This window comes from Kogia breviceps, chromosome 3 (assembly GCF_026419965.1).
Source record: "Kogia breviceps isolate mKogBre1 chromosome 3, mKogBre1 haplotype 1, whole genome shotgun sequence".
Classification (NCBI taxonomy): Eukaryota; Metazoa; Chordata; class Mammalia; order Artiodactyla; family Physeteridae; genus Kogia; species Kogia breviceps.
In genome coordinates, this window is record NC_081312.1 from 34759691 (window position 1) to 34782587 (window position 22897).

Consider the following 22897-nt stretch of genomic DNA (forward strand, 5'->3'; position numbering starts at 1 on the left):
TCAGAGAGGGTGTCTATAAATGCCCTGAAAATAATACCACTTCTATGTAGTCTTTCCCCACACTGATATTTTATGACAAAACATTTCCAAAGCTATAACAAAGCTGAAAAAATTCTATAGTGAACACCCATATACCTACCACATAGTTTCTCTTGTCTTTTTCTTTTGTTGTGTTATTTCCATAATGACGTGAAAGCTCTTGAATGATGGGGTTTACCTGTCACTCATTAGAACTGGTCTCTGTGATACTTGGAGCTTGGAGGTTAGTTCTTTGTAGCACTTTGAAGCATAGCATTTATTTAGTTTTTTTCTAAGATTCTTAACACAGTAGTAAACATATTTTTAGTATTGCTCCATCACAGTCCTAGGTTGCAATTCTGGTTGAACCTTAGAGAAGATCTAACTGTTATGGCCTCCCTCTCTTCTGACAATGGGGCCCCAGCTAACCTTTTAGCTTTGAACAGAAAAGCCCTGTGTTCTAGATCTTCTCTCTCATTTGAATAATTTAAAATGACCGTATTTCCATAAATTCATTCAATTCTGTCACTTATGGGAGAAAGTTTGAAAAATCAAAATTTAAAAATCATTAGAAAACTTGTCTTCAAAGAAACTCTCAGTGAAACTATTTTTACGTAAAAGATATTCAGTAACCAGGTGTTAAGTCTCTTGAGATTTTTTGCTTGTTCTGGTTGAAACTAGAAGGAAATGAAACTTTAAGGAAAAGGGGAAGGTGGAAAAAGCATAAACATTTTGTCCTCGAATTATGAGAATTCATTGAACTATCCTTTCCTTCTCTCTCAGATTCACACCAAAGTTGCAGTAGGCAGACAGTCACTTACATAGAGGTCAGGATGAAACAGATCTCTGGAGATCTCCTGGATGTCTACTAGGAGAACAGTCTCCAAATAGCACGTTTCCAACTCTTTTCACGTTTCTTTGTCAGGTGTTTTCAGTCTACTGCGCAGGCAACTAACCACTTAGTAAAAGAAGCACAGGAGGCCAGACTGCCCTGGGCATTGTTCTAAGGCTCCTGCATCATAATGTGCTGACATAGTCTCTGAAGTAAGAGAAGAATGGTGGGAAGAAGCGGCCCTGAAGGTCAGCCCCTAACCCTGGGGTTAGGTGTTGCCAGCATTCCTGTGGAGCTGCACAGCTCAGGAGCAGTAGTTCTGGTTGCCGCGTGAAGTTTTCAGAGGCTTCCCTGGAGAGAAAAGCCAATTTAGTCATAGGATCACCATGGAAAAGATATCATACTGAGAAAGTTGAAAACACTATCATTTATCATTCAAGTGATAATTTATCATTCAATCTACCTACATCCCAATTTTCAGAAACTTAAACATATTTAAGCTGCTTTGTGCTTCTATGAAGAAAAACTTCAAAAGAAGGTAGGATTCTTAGAGGGCAGAGACCTCTTTATCTTCATACCTCCAGCTTCTAGTATATTCTGACACGTGCTGTAGTAGGCATTCAGTAATTGTTGGGTGAATGAATGAATGTAAAGAAACGCATGGTATTCTCTCTCTGAAGTTCTCCTCTCTCTTGAAGATACATGATTAGGTCGTCTTTGCTTTTCTCCGTGGCTTCCCTGTCAGATTGTCCTTCTTCACCTTTGTTTTGTGGTCCAGTGCTGCAGATGCCCACCTGTCTAGCCACGCCCTCCCCTGCTCTTGAGGATGGAAGGGCACCAGGGGATGCTAACTCACCACTTAGGCCTGGGGGGCATGACCTTAGTGAATTAACTTCACTTGGGTCACCATATTCTGGACTCAAACACTTGCTTTGGACAGGGCCCAGAGGATATTCAGTCTCTCAGAATAAATATCATCTGAGTTTTTGAGTGGATGATAGCGTTCCTATTTCCTTAAGAACGGTAACTTCCATGTGGGACCACGTGTTGGGGTCAGGGAGACTACAGCATCCACTCCCATAGGATGTGTATCAGGCAGTTTTCCCAGAAGCAGTGCTGAGTGCTGGATGCATAAATGGAGTGTTTACTGGCGTCAAGCTCTGGTGATAACTCTCCACGTATAACTGGCTCAGCCTGCAGGCAAGGGCAGCATGTACATGTGTGCAGGATCGAAGTGTTTCCTTTTATTTTTGCCTCAGACACTCCCTTTCCTGTCTTTTATCCTGAATGCCCTCTTTCAGATGGACAAATTCTTCCTCTAGTTGTATGAGTACCACTGGCTATTTCTTTATTCAGCGTATTTGTTGCGTGATCACTTGCCATTTTCTGTGCTTTCTGACTCAGGGCCAGGGAACATTTCTGCATAAATCTGATTCATCTCTTCCATGTTGGTGTTACTAATTCTGATGTCTTGATGAAACTCTTCGTTTCTCACTTCTATTTGTTTTCGAGGCTACTGGTATCCTAAAAAGTGAAGAAATAGCAAAAGAGGGAAATAAAAATCATGGTATATTTTAAATATTTACCTTTAAAATAGTAATGCTTTTTAACGTGCACAGAGTATTAAACCATACTTATAACTACGTGGAGATGATGTCATAGTTCTGAGTCTGAGGCACTTTGTTGAAGTGAGGTCCATGACCAATTAACCTTCTGTCCTTGTTCCTCATGACATGTGCCAACTTGCTCATGGCTGCATGGGGTCCTCTCTACTTCATGTCCTAAGCATGATATGAAGTTTTCATGCCAGGTTCTGTCTCTGGCTCCCTGGTGAGTGCTATGCAAGGTCAATTCTGTTGGTCAGTTTAGTAATGAGTACCTACTATTTCCTGGGGATACAGAGGTGAACAGTCTCTGCCATCAAGTGGAGGAGGGGTGATGTAAGCAGATAATTTCAGTGGGATGCAGAGATAAGTGGAAGTACAGATCAGAGGCACTAAGTCCAGTTTGGGGATTTAGGGAAGGGTTCCTGGAGGAGTTAATGTCCAAGGTTAATCTTGGAAGATTATCCAGCCTGAGCAAAGGCACTGAGGCATAAAATGACATGCTTTGAAGGGGTAACTACAAATGGTCTGGTGTTAAGTGAGGGGGGAAAGTGAAGGTGGACGAGGGAGGGGCTAGATCACAGAGGACTTTAAAGACCTTAACTGGGGGCTTGGACTTAATTTGTTGCAGCAGTTTTCTGATGAGAAGTTTTAGCACAGGGAGATTTATGCTCTGGATTGATCACTTTGGTAGCAGTGTGAAGGACAGACTCAGGGAGGGCAGTTCTGGAGGCATACAGATTAAGATGGTAGCAGTGGGACTAGAAAAGAGAGGGTTAATTTAGGAACTATTAGTAGAGTTGACAGAACTTGGTGACTAACTGGATGTGGGAAGTGAGAAGAAAGAGTGACTCAGAGGTTTCTGGTTTGGGAAACTGGGTAAATGGTGGTGCCATTAACCAAGAAACAAAACACAGGCAGAGGAACAGGTGTACGACGCAGGAAGGATGAGTTCCTTGTTTGCAGGAGCCCTTGTCTAGCATGGTGCCTTGTATTCAATAGGTGTTTAGTAAGAGGCTTTTTTCTTAAACGTTCAGTGGCTCCCCATGCTCTTAGGCTATTTGACATATATCATAGGGATGTGTGTGTGTGTGTGTGTGTGTGTATGTGTGTGTGTGTGTGTGTGTAGTATACACCCAAGAGCCTATACATGTGTGAGCGTGATCTGGCTGCATCCTGGCTTCTGTTCTCTCCAGCTGTATCTCAGAACCCTCCCCTCTCCCTTATCATGCTTCTGTCTCCTTTCTGGTGTTGTATTCTTTAAGCCCTTTCCTCTGTCTGAAATGCTCTTCTCTCAGTTCTTAACATGTGGGGCTTATTTTCATTCTTCTGATCTGACTTCAAATGTCACCTGTTTAGAGAACCCTTTCCTCAATCCCCGGACAAGTGATTGTCTCTCAGCTCTAAATCCACCACTGCGTTCTACATTGTGGTGCTGGGGCTGGAACTCAGCTAACGACATTTATTTATTTATTTATTTTGCCAGCTGGCTTCCTCTTAGGTTCAACAATAGGCTGCATTAGACTACAGGGAACTCGGAAAGCAGAGGGAGTGAAGAAGGGACTTGTGTTCATTCCTGATTGCTTCCTGATTCTCTCTTTGTCACCCTGGTAATGGCAACTTGTTCTAGCCTTTTTTTCCCCGTCACTCTCAGAATTAGCGTCTGGGCAGTGCCCTTTCCTTGGTGGGTTGAGTCCTAGCTCCAAGAGGTCTGACCTCTGAGCTTCCAGATTCTGATAATTCTAACCTCTTCCTCCCATCTCCCAGCCTTAGTTGTGGTATCTGCTTCCTATAGTTATTATCTCTGACATCTCCATGTTTCTTTTGTGCTTTTCCAGATCTCCAACACAGATTTAACTTATTGTAACTCTAAAGTCTCTTAGTGTAATTTCTGCCTTTCTTAATGGCTGGATTTTACACAACTGAATATGATTTAGGCCTCCATCCAGTTACTCTCTAACTATAATAGGATTTTCTGGTTAGGGAAGCAGCCGCGGCTACGTGAGGCGCGAGTGTGAGCCCAGCTGCCGCTTAGCCCCCGGCCCCTCCCGGTCACCGCCGTCAGTCGAGGGGTCCGCGGGGTCTACGGTCACCCTGCACTCCAGGCACCGCACCTGGCGAGCGGCGACACCGCGTCCATGGCCACCGCGGCGGCTCCATCATCCTTGGCTCTCAAGGCCTCGAGCCTGGCCGCGGCCCCCGGCTCGCACGGGGTCTTCTGCAAGGGGCCCTCTCGCACCCTCCTCGCCTTCTTCGAGCTGGCCTGGCAGCTGCGCATGAACTTCCCGTACTTCTACATCGCGGGCTCCGTGGTCCTCAACATCCGCTTGCAGGTACACTTTTAGAGCCCTGAGGAAGCCACCGGCATCCCGGGCCTGCATTATGGCCGACTCCCAGGAGGCCCAGCGACGCCGCAGAGCTGAGGGCGAGGAGTCCCGCTGTCTCGCGAGAGTGCCTGGGCTCCCTCCGCGGTTGTGCTCTCCGCTCTCAGCCGAGGTCCTGTACTGTCACCGAGACCTTGCCGAGATTAGGAAGAGGAAATACGCGATTCCGGGAGAAGAGAAAGAACTTCAGTTAAGACCCACGGCAATATTTAAGAAGCTGTGCATCCTTAAAACAAAAACGGGACGAACAGGTTGTACTACAAAAAGGGAAAGCTACTAAAATTTCAGGACAAAAATGTACAACAAGCTCATGGTCCATATTAATTTAATAAGTAAATTTCGGGAGTATGAGACTGGAATATAAGCAGGACGCTGAATGAGTGAGAAGCTGGAGGTCTTAAGGATATGCTGTGGAGGGCATATATTTCTTCATCCCACAAGAAAAAACAATGACGATCAGAAGCTTTCAGTGAAAAAAATTGTACAGGAAACACATCCTTCAAATACCAAACAATGTAAAATGCTGCAGGATTTTGAACAGCGGGAGTGTAAGAAAGTGGACTGTATTTCGGTGTCCCTATGAGTAACATGCAGTTCAAAATCTTGGAGCCAAAGAGAAGGAAATCCAGTCCTAGCACAAAGCTTGGCGACTTATTGAATAACATTTAAATAATCATAATACTGTAAATGCTGTTTATGGTTTTCATCTTTTTAAGAGAATACTTACAGTTACAAAGTTGAATGCACGTGTTATCAGCCTTGATGGCGTAAAAGTGAGGGTACCTGGAATGGTAATGGTGTCTTAAAGTGGGAAGCTGAGAGGAAAATTCTGTTGTCGATGGGGGAAGAGGGCATTTTATTAAAGAGTAGCCATAAAGTTGCTAAAATGTAACTATATGAAAGAGAGAAGAGGAGGGGAGAACAGCATGAGGTCAACAAGAAATGCCTAGAGGTTAGAGTTAGGGTGGAATGTCTCAGATTACCTGATGTATTTGAATATAGAGTCAAGAGATTTTTAGATTTCAGAGAGTCTGGAGACGAATTAGTGGTCTGCAAAATGTTTTCTAATTAAGGAAGCAAAGCTGAGGCAATTATGAACCCCGGGAAAAATAAAAAAAAAATTTCAAGAACTAAAAAAAAAAAAAAAAAAAAATAGGATTTTCTTCATAGACTTTTCATAATCTGTATTTCAAAAAAAATTTTGTTTTTTGCTTTCTCATAATCTGTCTCCTCTTGGATATGAGTCTTTGTCTCATTCATCACTGTATCCTCAGAGCCTAGCATGGAGCCTTGCATACTGTAGGAACTTAATATATGCGTGTTAAATAAATTATTGAATTATTACAAAAGACTACAGGAGACATATTGCTACCTGACCATAGAAAATGGCCAGAATTGAGCAACTTTTTAACCTCTTGGTTCTAGGCCAAGTTATAAATGAACTCTATGATGATGTAACTCTGTTAGAGACAGTTGAGCTCAACACTTCTTATAAGCCTGTTAGAATACAATGTATTATTTAACATAGATCCATCCGTCATCATTGGGATAATAAGATACATAATTTATTTGCTTTGAATTCTGTATGTACATAAATCTCTACTTTCTATAATTAGGAATGATAATGACTTACCTATTAGGGTTTCATGAAGATCAAGAGTTGGTTATGGGTTAGATCCACAAAGTTTTTTTGGTTAGCAAATAATTTTAAAAATAAAAGCCATCCAAAGAATCCACTTGCTGTAACATGCAACATCACTTAATAGCATTTACTTGGTAAATGTAATCTGCTTATATTCTTTTTTTCATTGTGTGTTACATGATTTGAAACAACCAAAGCACAGAACCAAAAAATCAGGTTAAAAAGGAACTGCTTACAAGGATTTACCATAGCACAGGGAATTATATTCAATATCTTGTAATAACCTATAATGAAATAAAATCTGCAAAACCCCACACATGATTCACTATGCTGTACACCGGAAACTAATGCAATATTGTAAATCAACTATACTTAGATAAAATAAAAACTACAATGTCTAAGATGAGAACTGCACTCGATAGGATTAATGGTAGATTAGACATTGCAGAAGAAAAGAGTAGTGAAAGCATAGCAATAGAGCCCATCCAAAATGAAACACACAATGAGAAAAAGAGTCCCCCCCAAATTAAGAGCATCTGTGAGCTGTGGGACAATTTCAAGTGCCCTCATGTGCAGATAATTGGAGTATCTGAAAGAGAGAAGAGAGTGGGGTGAACAGAAAAAGTATTTAAAGAAGTAACTGAAAACTTTACAAACTTGATGAAAATTATAAATCCATAGATCCAAGAAGCTCAATAAACCTCAAGCTCAATAAACTGCACCAAGACACATCATAATCAAACTGATCAAAAACAATGACAAAGAAAAAAGTCTTAAGAGCAGCCAGAGAAAAAATATATGCTATGTACAGAGGAACAAAGATAAGGATGACAGCAGATTTCACACTGGAAACAATGCAAGCAAGAAGAGAGGCATCTTTAAAGTAATGAAAGGAAAACACTATAAACCTAGAGTTCTATACCCAGCAAAAATCTCTCTCAAAAACAAAAGTAAAACAAATACTTTTTCAGACATGCAAAAGCTGAAAGAATATATCACCAGCAGACCCAAACAACAATTTTAAAGGAACTCCTTCAGACAACAGAAAAATGATACCAGATGGAAATGTGGATCCACACCAAAGAATGAAGAACACCAGAAATGGTAACTACATAAATAAATATATGCAATTCTTTCTGAAAGTCAAGCTCTGAAGGGAACAAGACTGGGTAATTGCTATGTGTAGGCAGGGGGCTAAGGGAGGTTTTCATTTTTGTTTTTAGGACATAGGAGAATTTTAAGGATGTATAAAGCTGATGGGAAAGCATGTAAGCAGGGAGAGGTGACAGTATAGGTTAGATAGAGCAGAGTATAGAGCTTGGGCAGAAAGGTGGGTCCTTGACAGAAGAGGGTCAAGCACTTCTTTGTGACCTAGAGAAGGGGCTGGGTGTCTGGGCAGGGAGTCTGTCAATTTAGTGGGGGTGGCAGTCTTGCTGTAGACTTGGTGGATAAGTATGTACTGCTTATATAATCATAAGAAAAAAACAAACATGAAAAAAATGGAACTGCTTAACTTCCACACAGCTATAAGCAAGAATCTAAAAACACCTTATAATCTTTTATTTAAATATTAACTACTAAGACAAAGAATTGTAATACATCATACATGCATAATTTTAAAATAATTTTGGTCAAATAATGCAAATAGATTATATGACATTGGCTTTCACTGTGCCAAGTAGAACCATTTTATTGACCCTTAAGTTTTAAATTAAATTTCCCTTGAATCTACCTCAAATGTGTTCATATTTTTTTTCCCTTTTCTAATTCAGAAAGAAAAATGTTCCTTTTTTTCTCCAGCCTAACTGGGCCATCAGTGTCCTTTAATCCAGCCCTTCCTTCCTCTTCTTTCCCCATCTGGAACCTTACTCTCAAATTTTTAATATGCCCACTACTATTGTTTTTCAAACGAAAAGCTTTTCTTCATCTTGTTATTGGTTCAAGCTACCATCCTGTGTCTATCTTTCTTTCCTCATGCCTAAGTTCCAAATATTTCATAGTCATGGTTTCTATTTTGCTATCTGGCTTTTGCCTTCAACCCATTATTGAAATTGCAGTCTTGCAGCTCACAAATGATTGCCTGATCAATACATTCTTTTGAGCCCTCATTCTTCTTGACATTTATTTTTGACAGTTGATTACCTTTCCTTCTTGAAACTCTCCTCCCTCGTTCTGGGACACTGCAGTACCCTGTTTTTCCTCTTCTACAAACTGCTCTTCCTTTCATTACATCCATGGTTTTTTCCTCCAACACTCCAAAATAAGGTGCTCCCCAAGGCTCTGTCCTCTTTTCTTGGCAAGTTCTTCCTTAATAATCTTTCCTATCTACCCTTACATTTCAAATACTACCTTCATGTGAAGGATTCCCAAGGTTATATTCAGCCAGTATCTCTTCTGTGAACTCTGTGAACTCCTAACCTATACTTTCAAATGCCAACAGGACATGGCTACCTTAGGGCCCCTCTGACATCTCAAACACATGTCCAAACTTACCAGCTCCTCCACAAAATCCATGTTTCTGACTTTCTTTTTTTGTTACTTGTTGAACATGTTCTCAGTCAGCCAAGACTAAAGACTTCGAATCACCTCTTATTCATCTAACTTCCTCTCCAACACTTGTAATCAGTCATAAAATTCTTTCCATTTTTTATGTCCAGAGGCACACTCAGATGTCATGACCTTCCTATCACCATTATCCCTCTAACATTATGGTTAAAGCTGTTATCACCCCTCACCTGCACAATAATGATCACTTCTTGATTGGTGTCTCTCTTCAGTTTTTCCTCAATCCAGTCTAACCTATTCAATGCTGCCAGAGCATTTTTTTTTTCTAAAATATGATCCTAATACTTCCCTGATCAAGAATCTCTAATGGTTTCATTGTCTCTAGAATAAATCTAGACTCCTTACCCTGGTATTCAAGAAGTTCATAGTTTGGGCCTCAAACATGTACATTTTTGGTCTTACAAATATATCAATTTTCTGTTTCTATGGCTTAGTGTTTGGGAATATGGACTCTGAAGCCAGATTGTTAAGTTTGAATACCGGCTCCTCCTTTTATTAGCTGTGTCACTCTGGACAAGTTTCTTAACCTCTCTGTGCCTCAGTTTCCTCATCTATAATAGGAATAATAACACTTACAGGGTTGTTGTGAAAATTAAACATATGAAAAGTGCTTAGAAAAGTGCCTGGTAAGCTCTGTATAATCTTTCATGGAACAAATATTTACTTTTGCCTATCCATATGCACATATGCCAGGAACGCTAAGGATTTGGGGATAATATCAGTAAACAAAAGAAACAAAAATCATTGCCCTTGTGGATCTTAAATTCTATAATAAAAATAAAAATAATTATTGATTATACATTCTGTTTCTGGAATACCCTTCTTCCTGCATTATCACCTTTAAAATTCTACCTTGACTTCAAAACCCACTAAAATTTCTTACCCCTTGAAATCTTACAGTGTAGAAGGTTCTCATTTGAACTCCTCCAACTCTTTAAATCTGAATTACAGCATTTATCACATTTTACACATTCTACCATGTTATTATCAAATAGCAAACATATCAAATATTATGCTTACTTGCACATGTTTTTTTAATCTTCCTTGATGGACTGTAATGTTAGCAATTATCCCTATTCATTCTTGTAATTAGTATAGCATGATGTACCTTGTACTCAAGCACACAGTATATGCTTAATAAATATTTCTTGGATGAATGTAGGTAAAGAACTCTTTGCATGAGCTTTCATTTGACCTCTATTAATTAACCTTATCTTCTTTAATTGAAAATATAAACTAAATTTAAAATATAGAACATTTTATTTTCAACTTTGGAAATACCAAGTATAAGTATCAAATATTATTGTTTACAAATTGGCTTTTTTCATTACCATCATTTGGCACCTTGTCTACTAGTAGGCTAATTTTTGTTGTTTGCTTTACTAAGTATACTCTATAGCATATTTAATGTCCCCCATTACCACCGTTTGGAAAGTGCCCCTGAGTTTTTATTAAAGAAGTCATTGTGGATAGCATATATGTCAACTGTATTTCTATAGTCAGTACAGATTTTTCCTATTTTTCACTTCCATACATGATAAAAAAAATGTCCAGGTACTCATCTGCAATTTTATGGTTCATTACTTATTTTCCCCCTCCATTCCAAGGAACTATAGATGTTTGAAATTTGTTTTTATGACATCTGAACTAAAAATGTAGGTTTTTTCTAAATTATCGACTATCTTTCCTCTAAATTTGCTTGCTATTCTCCAGCTATGACTGGAAAGACCAGACCAACTACAGGTTCTCTCCTACTTTCTCATCTGTATTTGCACAATGCTACAGTAAAATATAGATTACTCTATATTTTTAAAAATCTCCTTTATACCACTTAACCTTGCTAAGCCATCTTAACTATTCCTTTTATCCAGGCAGAACCCCATCAGAATGGCATAAAAATCTTCTCTTTTTTTATTAACAAGGCCAACACACACTGGATTTTAAATAATGATTGAGGATTTTTTTTATTCATTAAGTTTCAGTATCATTACAGAAAATGTTATGGTACAGAGTTGTTTAACATTGTTTTTTCTTTGCTCTTGATTTCCACATGAATGCTGGTAACACTAATATCTGTACAAGATCAGTCTTTGATTTTATTTTTTGTTCTGTACAATTTTAAATGTATTGGTTAAAAAGGCTGTCAGCACTTAAGGAAGCATTTTTTCCCCTCAGTTTGTTTGTTCAAATAAAAGGTATCCAGTTACTGCCCAAGAGTACTGTGCCATGAGGCTACTGGGATGCGAGGCCCCCCCACCCCCGAACGCTCTGTGGGGATGGTTCTCCTTGAGGCAGGGCAGGGCCACCACCCAGTCACTCTTTGTTTGGCACTGTGCACATAAACACGAGATACATGATAAAGAACAAGCAAAAGCTCTCTGTAAAGCGGTTATGAAGCATACTAAGAAGGGAAATCCAAGTGTTGCCTAAGCTAGTATAAATAAGCAGACAGCCTTGATTTAAGAGCATAAGTAGCTGTATTTTAAAGATGAGAAAAACACAAGTTCTGCAGGCACCTACTGCTGTCTACTAAAAGCTATCGCTATCAGACCTAGCATTGAACACACAAAGCAATTTGCAAGAAAGGAAAAATTTGCTTTGATATAATCAGAATAGAGTTGTCTGTTAAGATTTATTTTTAGGTGTTTTTTTTTTAAAAGGTATTTAAATTCTTTTGAAATAGAGTTCAAGATGTTGACCATACAGATCAACTTTCATCCAAATCAGAAAAACTAGCTGTGCCGTTGCATATTACAGGATACAGTCAATGGTATGTAGACATGCATCAAAGCTTTCTCCTGCTGGTGACCATCATAGCCGTCCGATGACCATGACGTCCACCACCTCACCCTTGTGGAGCTCCACGTACTGCTCTGTCTTTGGAGGAAGCATCAATAATCCGTTGGCGCTGCGCATGCTCATCAGACGGCTGCTCATCTGATTACCTAGGAGGAAATACTCTCATTACAGCAGCATCAGCGTCACGGTGTATGCATGCGCAGCCCTTGCAGTTCTTTTCAAAATAAAAACTGATGAACAGAAACACAGGTCTTCAAGACGAAGAGAGATGATCAGACTTCCCAGTACCTTATTCGGGTGACCTTGCTACTGTATCCTACTACCTTCTCACTGAACTTTAAAAATAAACATTACAAATTATTGCTTAAAAGAACAAAACCAAAATTTTACAGCATTGTGGAAAATGCCATAGAATTTCTCAATTCAGGCTAAAATGTGACGCCCCCGCAGTGTCTGAAAAGAGAGGCTTTTAAACCCTATTAAAATAATAATGATAATAACAGCAGTGGCTACCATTTCTTTAGTATTTACTAAGTACCAGACAAGGTGGTAGACCTTTTACTCAACTACCTTATTTAATTCTCAACGACTCAAAAGAGGTTAGATAACTTGCCTAGGGTCCTGCTAATTAGTTGGTGGCCAATTTGAATGCAAGTCTGATGGCAAAACCCATCAGAGACCTACTCACTGTGCTAGCTGATGTTTGCACTTGATAGGACCTTTGTTTAATTTTTTCTGGAATCCCATCAAAAGTCAGGTAAAATATGACCAGAGAAGTTGGGGATAAAAGTTTTAAGTCTACAGCAGGTAACTTCAGAACTCTGAATCATCAACGTTGATTTCTCAGTCCTTAAATCTTACCAATATCTAGTGTATAGTAAAGGCTACAGAGAATCACACTCTAATTGGGCTTTAATCTCACATTGATGGGTGGCATAGCCACAGTCCCCTCCTTTTCCTACAAAGTTATGCTCAGAACTTACTGGTTGAACAGATAAAAACCTTCTGTAATTTTAGATTTGTATTTCAAATGTTTATCTAGAAAATATGGCTCCATGGAATGACAAAATCTTTATTTTTTTTTTTTACTCTTGTCTTGTTATGCTACACTGTTTTAGGAATATAATATCTAATCTTTCAAAAGGGAAAATGTACAATAATTACAAAATTAGGTATACTCAAGGAAGGAGGTTATACATAAATTTGTGTTTTAACAGGATGGGTGTATAGAGATACCTGCAGGTGTGAATGACTAACCTGTACTCTGTGCCCAAGGTAGTGGTTCTTGGTGATGCCAAGTCAGTATACACCGATGGTATTCTGGGCGAGGATCCAGTTTTACATCACATGATAACTACAGAAAAATGAGGAAAAGAAAACAAACTTGATCACCTGATCATCTCTTAAAACTACAGGGAGGTGGCAGTTGTGCAAAGAGTTCAATGGACATGGAAATATCTCGGCATTCTGCTGTCTCCACCACTGCAACCTTATATATTTTTAATACAGGAAGTCTAGAGGTTGTGTTGCTCTGGTGAAAAAAGAAAAGAAGGCTAAGAAGTTGGTATCTGCAGTAGGAAAAAGGGCAGATGAAAAATATAAAGTCTATTTTTGAATTCTAATTTTACCTCTGACCTATGAATTAAGAAATCAAAGCAGATGTTTTAACATTGAAAATAAAGGAGGTAGACCTACACAAACATACAAGCTCAACATCCATTGATCTGAGTCATCCAACTGTCCATCCATCTATCCATCCATCCAGTAAAGATTTACTGAGGTGCTAATTCAGCTACTCATTCATACACTTATCTTTAATATGAAAGGGATACTTTCTTTTTAAAAATTTTTTATTGGAATATAGTTGATTGACAATGTTGTATTGGTTTTAGGTGTACAGTAAAGTGAATCAGGTATACATATACATATATCCACTCTTTTTTAGATTCTTTTCCCATATAGGCCATTACAGAGTACTGAGTAGAGTTTCCTGTGCTATAGAGTAGGTCTTTATTAGTTATCTATTTTACAATAGTGTGTATAGGTCAATCCCAATCTTCCAATTTATCCTTCCCCACCTCCCCCCTTACCCCCAGGTAACCCTAAGTTTGTTTTCTACATCTGTAACTCTATTTCTGTTTTGTAGATAAGTTCATTTGTACCCTTTTTAAAGATTCCACATATAAGTGATATCCTATGATATTTGTCTTTGTCTGACTTACTTCACTCATTATGACGATCTCTAGGTCCATCCCTGTTGCTGCAAATGGCATGATTTCATTCTTTTTTATGGCTGAGTAATATTCCATTGTATATATGTACCACATCTTCTTTATCCATTCCTCTGTTGATGGACATTTATGTTGCTTCCATGTCCTGGCTATTGTAAATAGTGCTGAAATGAACATTGTGGTGCATGTATCTTTTCAAATTATGGTTTTCTCTGGATATATGCCCAGGAGTGGGATTGCTGGATCATATGGTAGCTCTATTTTCAGTTTTTTAGGGAATCTCCATACAGTTCTCCATACTAGCTGTGCCAGTTTACATTCCCACCAACAGTGTAGGAGGGTTCCCTTCTCTCCACACCCTCTCCAGCAGTTATTGTTGGTAGATTTTTTGATGATGGCCATTCTGACTATCTCATTGTAGTTTTGATTTGCGCTTCTCTAATAATGAGTGATATTGAGCATCTTTTCATGTGCCCCCTGGCCATCTGTATGTCTTCATCGGAGAAATGTCTATTTAGCTCCTCTGTCTATTTTTTGATTGAGTTGTTTGTGTTTTTGATATTGAGTTGCATGAGGTATTTGTATATTTTAGAGATTAATCAAAAGGGATAGTTACTTTCTTTTCTCTTGATTATTCCCTGTAGTGTCTCAATACTGATAAACAATCTCATTATAGCAAATAAAAGTAGTCTCATAAAAGTTATACCACTTTGGTTTGGTCACATCACTGGCACTAAAAGAATTCCTCTGAATGGGTCTTTGCTATGGAATGGCATCTTTCATATCTTTGTAACATAGCCAATTTCTGTTCATACACATTATACAGAATGACCAATCAACATTCAACCTGGAGCCACTGTTTTTTTTTTAATCTATGTCATTAAATTCATCCTGAAATCTGATCAAGGTGATAATGTGTTGGTAGCAGGTGCCTAAAAGGTATGACTTGAACAAGTTTATACAATACATAATTATGATCTATAGCCCATCAAAGATTAGTTCAATGTTAGTGAAAACAAGACTCATTCCAATGCATGAGAATTAACATTTTCCATTAGCATAATAATCGTTTAAGTTACTCTATCTTAAAATGGTCTAGAAATCCATTATTCAACTAAAACAGATATTGCTTAGATTAAATGATACAGTTAAAACTTGACCTGGAAATTTTGATTGAAGTGAGTTTATCTCTAATCCATTCTGGTTACTTTGTTTTAAAATACTCTAATAATCTAATTAGAATGTTAAAACATTCTAATTATGCTTTTTCTCTGGAATCCAAAATAAAATTCAATTCTAGGGTGTTTCTCCTTGATTAAATCACACTCTACTCTTTCACATGATATTACTTATGTTTATACTCTATTTCATATCTACTGAGGGGTAACTTGCCATTGTTCCTAAATTATTCTGTGCTTACCTGAGGACAAAAATCTCTGTCTTTCAACCTGAGTGTGTGCGTGTGTGTGTGTTCTCCAGTACTAAACCACAAGAGCTATTCATGTGGCTGTGTCATTTGCTAAGTGTTTAAGGTTTTTCTCCAGCAATGACACTGACTGGCTCATGGAAGTACAGTGGAGCAAATACTGTACTGGGAAGATACTGGCACCTAGGTTCTACTCCCAGTAGAACTGTACTGCTAACCGATGTGCTGTATTGGCAACTTATTTTGCTTTCCCATACCTGTTTGTTCATCTACAAAATGGGGTTGTTTGTTTTAAAGGAAGATATTTGTTAGTTTAAGAAACAAGAATCAATTGCATAAATTAAAGTGAATGAAATTTTTTCACAGCCTCACAAACAGCTGTTCCTTTTGTAGCAAGAGATGAAGCTAATTAGATTTTTATGGTATTTTACTGAAATGCAGAATACTTTATTCACCAATATATTTAGTTACACTGACGTTATAGTTCTGGTGTATTACATCAGTTAGCTTAAGAAAGCACCTATTTACTATAAGCTTCAGTGCTTATAAGAATGATGTACCATGAGTAAACATACACATATATCAATATTTTGGTGGAAAAACATTACAAATGGTGGATGTTTCACTTCTGCTGATTTCTTCTACTCTTTCAAAATTGGGCAGTGAGCTGTGGACTAGGAGTCCTCTGTTTCCTTTGAATATTTTGCTGGCACACAGTAGTCACTCAAGAGATAAAATTGTATTATTTGGTATAGTATTATATGGTATGCTCTACATGTAAATGTCTAAGAGAGAGAATAAGAAAACAAACAAAAAAGAAAGGTCAATGAAATGAGATGATAAGCCACAGACTGGGAGAAAATAATTGTAAAAAACACACCTGATAAAGGTCTGTTATCCCAAATACACAAACAATTCTTAAAACTCAATAAGAAGAAGATGAACAACCCAATTAAAAACTGGGCAAAAGAATTGAGCACCTTACCAAAGAAGATATAAGAAGTAAGCATATGAAAAAATGTTCAACATCATAAGTCATTAGGGAATTGCAAATTAAAACAACAATGAGATATCACTAGATACTTACTAGAAAGGCCAAAAATCCAAAACACTGGCCACACCAAATCCTACTGAGAATGTGGAAGAACAGGGACTCTTATTCACTACGGTGGGAATGTAAAATGGTATAGCTACTTTGGAAAAAAAAAATTGTTACTTAAAAAAAGGGGGAGGATATTTTTTTCCTTCCTCTTTGTCCTGTCCATCTTTTTTTTTTTTTTTTTTTGCGGTACATGGGCCTCTCCCGTTGCGGTACGCGGGCCTCTCACTGTTGTGGCCCCTCCTGTTGCAGAGCACAGGCTCCGGACGCGCAGGCTCAGCGGCCATGGCTCACGGGCCCAGCCGCTCCATGGCACGTGGGATCTTCCCGGACCGGGGCGTGAACCCATGTCCCCCACATCGGCAGGCAGACCCTCAACCACTGCACCACCAGGGAAGCCCTGTCCTGTCCATCTTTTAGAGAAGTTACCTCAAAGAATTATCTAATACAGTAAATAATTAATTGCAAACACAGTGTAATAGGGCACAAAGGTAAACAGTCAACCCTTCTTAGGGACACTGAGAAAGGCTTCACAGAGGGCATGATGACAGTATTATGACTAAGGAATTTTCCAAGCTGAGAAAAGAGATGGGGGTGGTTAGGAGAGAACCTCCTAGGAAGGAGATCGCACGTCCGTTCTGGAGGCAGTAAAAAGCTTGGTGTGGTCGAGTGCAGGATGGGAAGCAGATGAAGCTGGAGGGGAAAACAGGCCTTGGGATGGAGGGCCTCCTGTGCTCACTTGAGCAGTTTGGATTTAACCCTGTGGTCATAGGAAGCATTGAAGAATTTTAATTGGAGATGCTGACATGATTAGAGTTAGAAAAGGGATTTAAAAGGAAGCAGGATTAGAAGAGAAACCATTAAACATTGGAGCCATCATTCAAACCAGCTTATTTGGCTACAAAACACAGGGGATGTGGATGGTGGAGGGTGCTTTAGGAGAATGGTGAAGATTTGGAAGACTGCAGTAAGGAACAGAAAAAGCTCATCCACAGGATATAAAAGGGTCATCAAGGGGAATTTTGGCCCCTGCTGAGGTTTGTAAATTGGAAGTGATAACTTGAACAGCTGTACTCTCTTCTCTAGTTGTACTAGTGCCCTGGGAATAAAAGCGAAGGACAAAAAAGGGAAGATTGATCTAAGTTTGTGGATTCTTAGAGTGAGTACAGTGCATGGAAGAAGAGGCAAAAAAAATTTGAGGGTGTTAGAAAAACACTGAAGTGATACACCACAGGATTTAGGTTGGATGAGGAAAGGGGTAAAGCCAGAAGGGACTTATGGAGAGGGAAAAGGGCACGGGTTATAGGAGTGTTTAAATTCTTTTATATCTACTAGTAGATAACTTGCCATTGTTCCTAAACTGTTTACCAGAGTTGGTGATTGAGATGGAGCACTTCATGCTATTGAAGAGGATGTACGTATTGAGTTGCTGAAGCAGAAATAAAGTTATTTAGAATTATGGAAATAAAGCAACTGATGATAAGAGGTGAGGGAGAGAAGACTTTTAGACGATTGCCAAAGACCTGAAAGTCTTGGGAAGGTTTGATGGTGGTAATGAGGGGAAGGTGAAAGCTCCAGGAGACTCGGGGAAGAGGCTGGACTAAGCTGCACAGATTGGAGAAGAGGATTTGTGAGAAAACAGATGACCAAAGGGGATTCTATTAGAGTGGAGGTCCCAGGTGACATGCTCCAGGCCCTGGTTGGTACTGAGGGCCTGGACTCTGCTCAAGTCTGGTCAAATCTTCCAAAGAGTGGTTAAAGGAGCTTTACACTAACCTTTAAAAGTACTAGAGAAGTTATGAGGCACTGATTTCATTAGTCCAACAGAGAGGCACTCGAGCTCATCTGCCTTATAAATCATCTAAAATGTATCAAGTAACTTTAAAAATTCTTACACCTGTTAGTGCAGATCAGTTTTAAGTTAACTTTTCCAAAGTTTCTATAACCTAGTAATATTTTTCATCTCCAAATAATAATAAAACTGGTTTATATTTCTTATAAATCATAGACAGTTCTATCATTTTCAATGTTTTTTAATCAATCCATAGGCCATTATATTCTCATATAACAGGCATCCAATTATACCTTTTGATGTTCAATGACTGATCTTTTTTAAAGCTGAATAATGCTCCATTGTACACATACACTTCATTTTCCCTATCCATTCATCTGTTGTTGGAAATTTGGGTTGTTTCCTTATCTTTGTACAGTGAATTATGCTATAATGAACACTGGGGTGCAAATATCTGTTTGAGATCCTGATTTCAATTCTTTTGGACATATAACCAGAAGTGAGATTGCAGGATCATATGGTAGTTCTACTTTTTAATTTCTGAGTAACCTCCGTACTGTTTTCCATGAGGCAACATGAATAAACCTAGAGGACACGATGCTAAGTGAAAAAGCCAGTTACAAAAATACTGCATGATTCCACTTATAGGAAGTATCTAAAATAGTCACTCACAGAGGCAGAGAATAGCATGGTGGTTGCCAGGGGCTGAGGGGAGGAGGGAAGGGAAATTGTTGCTCAATGGATATAAAGTTTCTGTTATGCAAGGTGAATAGGTTTTAAAGAATCTGCTGTACAACGTATTACCTATAGTTACCAATGTGGTACTGTGTACTTTAAAATACTTTAAGAGGATAGTTCTCACATTAAATGTTCTTAGCATGAAATAAACAAACAAATCAAAGAACACAAAGAAATGTTTGGAGGTGATGGATATGTTTAGTACCTTGATTGTGATGACGGTATCACAGGTGTTTGCATATGTCCAAATTCATCAAAATGTCTACATTAAATATGTGCAATTTGTGTATACCAATTATACCTTAGTAAAGCTTAAAAGAAAGAAAAGTACTGATTTAGTATTATAGTTTAAATTGCCAGGAAAATTGTTCATTAGTTATTACATAGAAACTGTGTTACATAATTAGTTGACTAGTAGTAGTAAAGCAAACTGAAGTTAGTGTTGGTGGAGAAGGGGACTCTAATTTCTGAGTGACTTTTACTGCAGGTATAATTCCTCAGCCTTAGTGGTCCTTTTTCCAAACAATATGGTCTCCCTTTTCTTCTGCTTCACTAGAGTCTCTTTCTTGTCCTTTAATTGTCTTTTTCTGAACTGTTTAAAATTTATCAGCTGGGTCACAGAAAAAGTGATCAGCTAAATTGCTGTTCTCTCTAAGTTTACATAGGGGAAAGGGAATTCTTGTCCCTCCTTCCATATAGGTTTAGTATTAGTTTAGTATTCTACTGACCATTTTGTCATTACATATCCACTCCTAAATGGACTTCTAGCTGGAGAAAATTATTCACTTTAGGAATCATGGAATAATGTGGGAAGGGAATAAAAGGGATTCCTTTCCCTCTGTTTTCTATCATGAAGAGGGGACTATAACCACATTTTTCCTCAAAACTAATATAAAATTCTAGATGTTTGTTTTGGACAGTTAAAAAATCATATCCGAATTTGTTATTAGGCTTCAATTTTGGTTTCCGGTCATTAGAAAACATTACCCTGGCTTTGATGATGGTTGGCCGAGGATCCAAGATGCCTTGCATCTTTCTCAGTGCAGGCACAACAAAGAGATTGCAGGTGACCACGGCTGACACAGGATTCCCTGAAAGTCAACCAAGCAGTTATTTATAGTACACACATAAAAATTTGTCAAATAATTATGACTATCTATACCTTCAGGTATCATAGAGAGTGAAATGACTAACCACTAGCATTCCTCTTCTGAATCACCTTGAATCCAAAAGGATGCCAGAATAGAGCTGTAGTCAACCAAATACCACAGAGGGTGTAAATATTTGGATCTAGAAGTGAAACTCAGAGACTTCTGATGCACAGAAGCTGTTTGACACCATTTATATCTGCTTTCCTGTGAGCCGTACATTGAAAGCCTTTAGTAATGAGTTTGCACTTGCTATTTTTAAAATGTTCTAAAATTACCATAGTAGTACATGCTCAGTGCAAAAATAAATTAGCAAGTAGGATAGGAATAAAGAAATTTATCCATAATCCCCTCTAACCAAAAATTTCTTTAAACTAAAAAATAAAACTAAATGATTTAAGATGTGAAGGGCTTGAAGGCAAATACTCTTAGGAACTGAATTATGTTCCCCTCAAATCATATGTTGAAGTCTTAATCCTCAATGTGACTGTACTTGGAGAAAGGACCTCTAAAGAGGTAACCAAAATTAAATGAGGTTGTAAGGGTGAGGCCCTAATCCAATAGGACTGGTGTCCTTATAAAAAGAGGAAGGAACACGAGGAGTGTGTATACACAGAAGAAAGGCCATGTGAAGACACTGGGAGAAGGTGGCCATCTCCAAGCAAGGAAGAAAGATCGTAACAGAAACCAACCTTGCTGGCACCTGATCTTAGACTTTCAGTCTTCAGAACTGTGAGAAAATAAATTTCTGTTGTTTAAGCCACCCAGTCTGTGATTCTGTTATGGCAGCTTGAGCAGATTAATATAAATACCAAGTTTTTTTGCAGTTATAAGAAAAATTTGAGGAATTCAACTGTACCTCTCCAGGAAGAAATCTGGGTGCGTCATGCACTTCAAAGAGGTAAGGTGGGCTATGAAAAAATGACTGAGCTGAGAATAACAGATTTAGCTTCTTGTGTGGTATTGTTAACTAACCAAGCCATGCGACCCAGGCAAGAGTTCCAAACCTTTCTGGGTCTAACGTTACTCATCCACAAAATGAAAGGTTTGGATTATATGATTCTTAATATTCCTTTTGGTTCTAAAATTCAAATTTTACTAATACTTTTATACAGTGGTATGTGAGTATGTATATATAGAGGCGGGGTGGGCAATGCTTATTATATTTTAGGTTACCTTGGCCTGGCTTTGTGCTGATAATTTCATCATCAAAATAAAAGTAATGGTCAGTTTAGCCTATTACTAGCTAAAACCATACCTTTAACTTTCTTCTACCCAAAAGCAGTTAAGAATAGATTTTTTTAAGTTGTTAAAAAAAGTTGTGATGAGTGACATTGATTATTTTAATAGAAAAAGTGAGTTGTCCCACAGAACACCAGACTCTTAGTGAGAATCAATTGCTTTCCTCTTGCCTCAAAATACAAACAGATGGAAATTTTTCTGGAAAAGCAAAAAAAGGAAAAAAAAAAAGAAAAAGAAATAAGAAAGCTATTGTTCAACAATGATTACAGTATTCTTGTAATGCTACTGTTTTATAAAATTACTCTATAAAAAATGAATTGCTCTATATAAGAAAAGGGACTGGAAAAATCAACACCAAGAAAATTGCAAAGAGTGGTTGTTTCAGGGGGAGGGAGATTATGGATAACATTTCTTAATGCTTATCTGTGTTTTCTAATGTTTTTACAGTGAACACATTACTATAGTAATTTAAAAAAGTTAAAAAAGAACAAGTAGATAACATAACTTTTCAACTGCATTAGAACTTATCAAGATTAGTAATGGCTTTAATTGCAAGGACCTTAAGAAACCAAAAATCCAATTCTGAGTTTTCAAATCCTTATAAAAAGAACCACTTTGCTGGTTCTACAATCTGAACATGTGAATTGTTGCTGCCCTCTTTTGGTACTTTCAGGCTGCGCAGTGAAAATCTCAAAGTAGCAATTTGAAAATAGGCTATTTAATTATAACTTCTTTGGCAGATCAACAACACTTAGTAATGGCAAAATAGGTTCCCACTATAACATACCTTGTAGGTCAAGTCATATCTTCTGTAGACAACAAAAACAGTCTCTTCTAGTCAAAATGAAGCTAGGAAGATGATCTCATTTCTCTATATAATGGTTTTCAGAGTATCTAGGGATGTATTAAAGGCCCTAAGGAGTTTTGTACCACAGAAACAGTTTGAGGACTAAAACTTTATTTACATGACCTTGCTTTTAAAATTTCCTATATGAGAGAAACAACTCTCTTTTATGCTTACAGATAGGGGCTTTAAACATGTTTTTAAAGTTCTACAATTTTCTGCCTGCCTTCTTTTCTTTCTATCTCTATTTTGAGCTTTATTTAATATAAAAAAGCAGGTAAATATCCCAAAGCCACCAGACTTGTACATCTGAAAAGAATAAGTAGGTTATTTTCTAAAGGAATCTATGCCAAAAAATAGAGAATGGGACACTGCTACAGATCAGAGGATAATTTTTAAAATTGAAAAAAATAAGTAGATACACAAAACTTCTAAACTGCTTTAGAATTTATCAAGATTAGTAATGGCTTTAAAAGCTGGCTTTAAATGCACAGCCAAAGTCCCAAAATTGTAAACTGAACCACTTTGCTTTT

At 38.0% G+C, this 22897-nt stretch overlaps 2 protein-coding genes across 13 annotated transcripts in view; one reads left to right on the forward strand and one right to left on the reverse strand.

Moving 5' to 3' along the window:
- The first annotated feature begins 4442 nt into the window (after positions 1 to 4442).
- Positions 4443 to 5118, forward strand: LOC131753808 (small integral membrane protein 10-like protein 1). The gene has a single exon (XM_059059580.2). The coding sequence runs from the start codon at positions 4593 to 4595 to the stop codon at positions 4797 to 4799; it is 207 nt and encodes a 68-aa protein (XP_058915563.1). The 5' UTR covers positions 4443 to 4592; the 3' UTR covers positions 4800 to 5118.
- A 5865-nt stretch (positions 5119 to 10983) lies between these two features.
- The window catches only part of GPHN (gephyrin), a 640157-nt gene continuing 628243 nt past the window's right edge, over positions 10984 to 22897 (reverse strand). For all 12 annotated transcript variants that reach the window (XM_059059572.2, XM_059059574.2, XM_059059562.2 and 9 more), the window contains 3 exons: positions 20118 to 20221; positions 13102 to 13198; positions 10984 to 11990 (listed from right to left, as the gene is read on the reverse strand). In XM_059059572.2, coding sequence (XP_058915555.1) covers positions 11857 to 11990; positions 13102 to 13198; positions 20118 to 20221 — 335 coding nt within the window. In that variant the 3' untranslated portion in view covers positions 10984 to 11856. The remainder of the gene's footprint in view (positions 11991 to 13101; positions 13199 to 20117; positions 20222 to 22897) is intronic.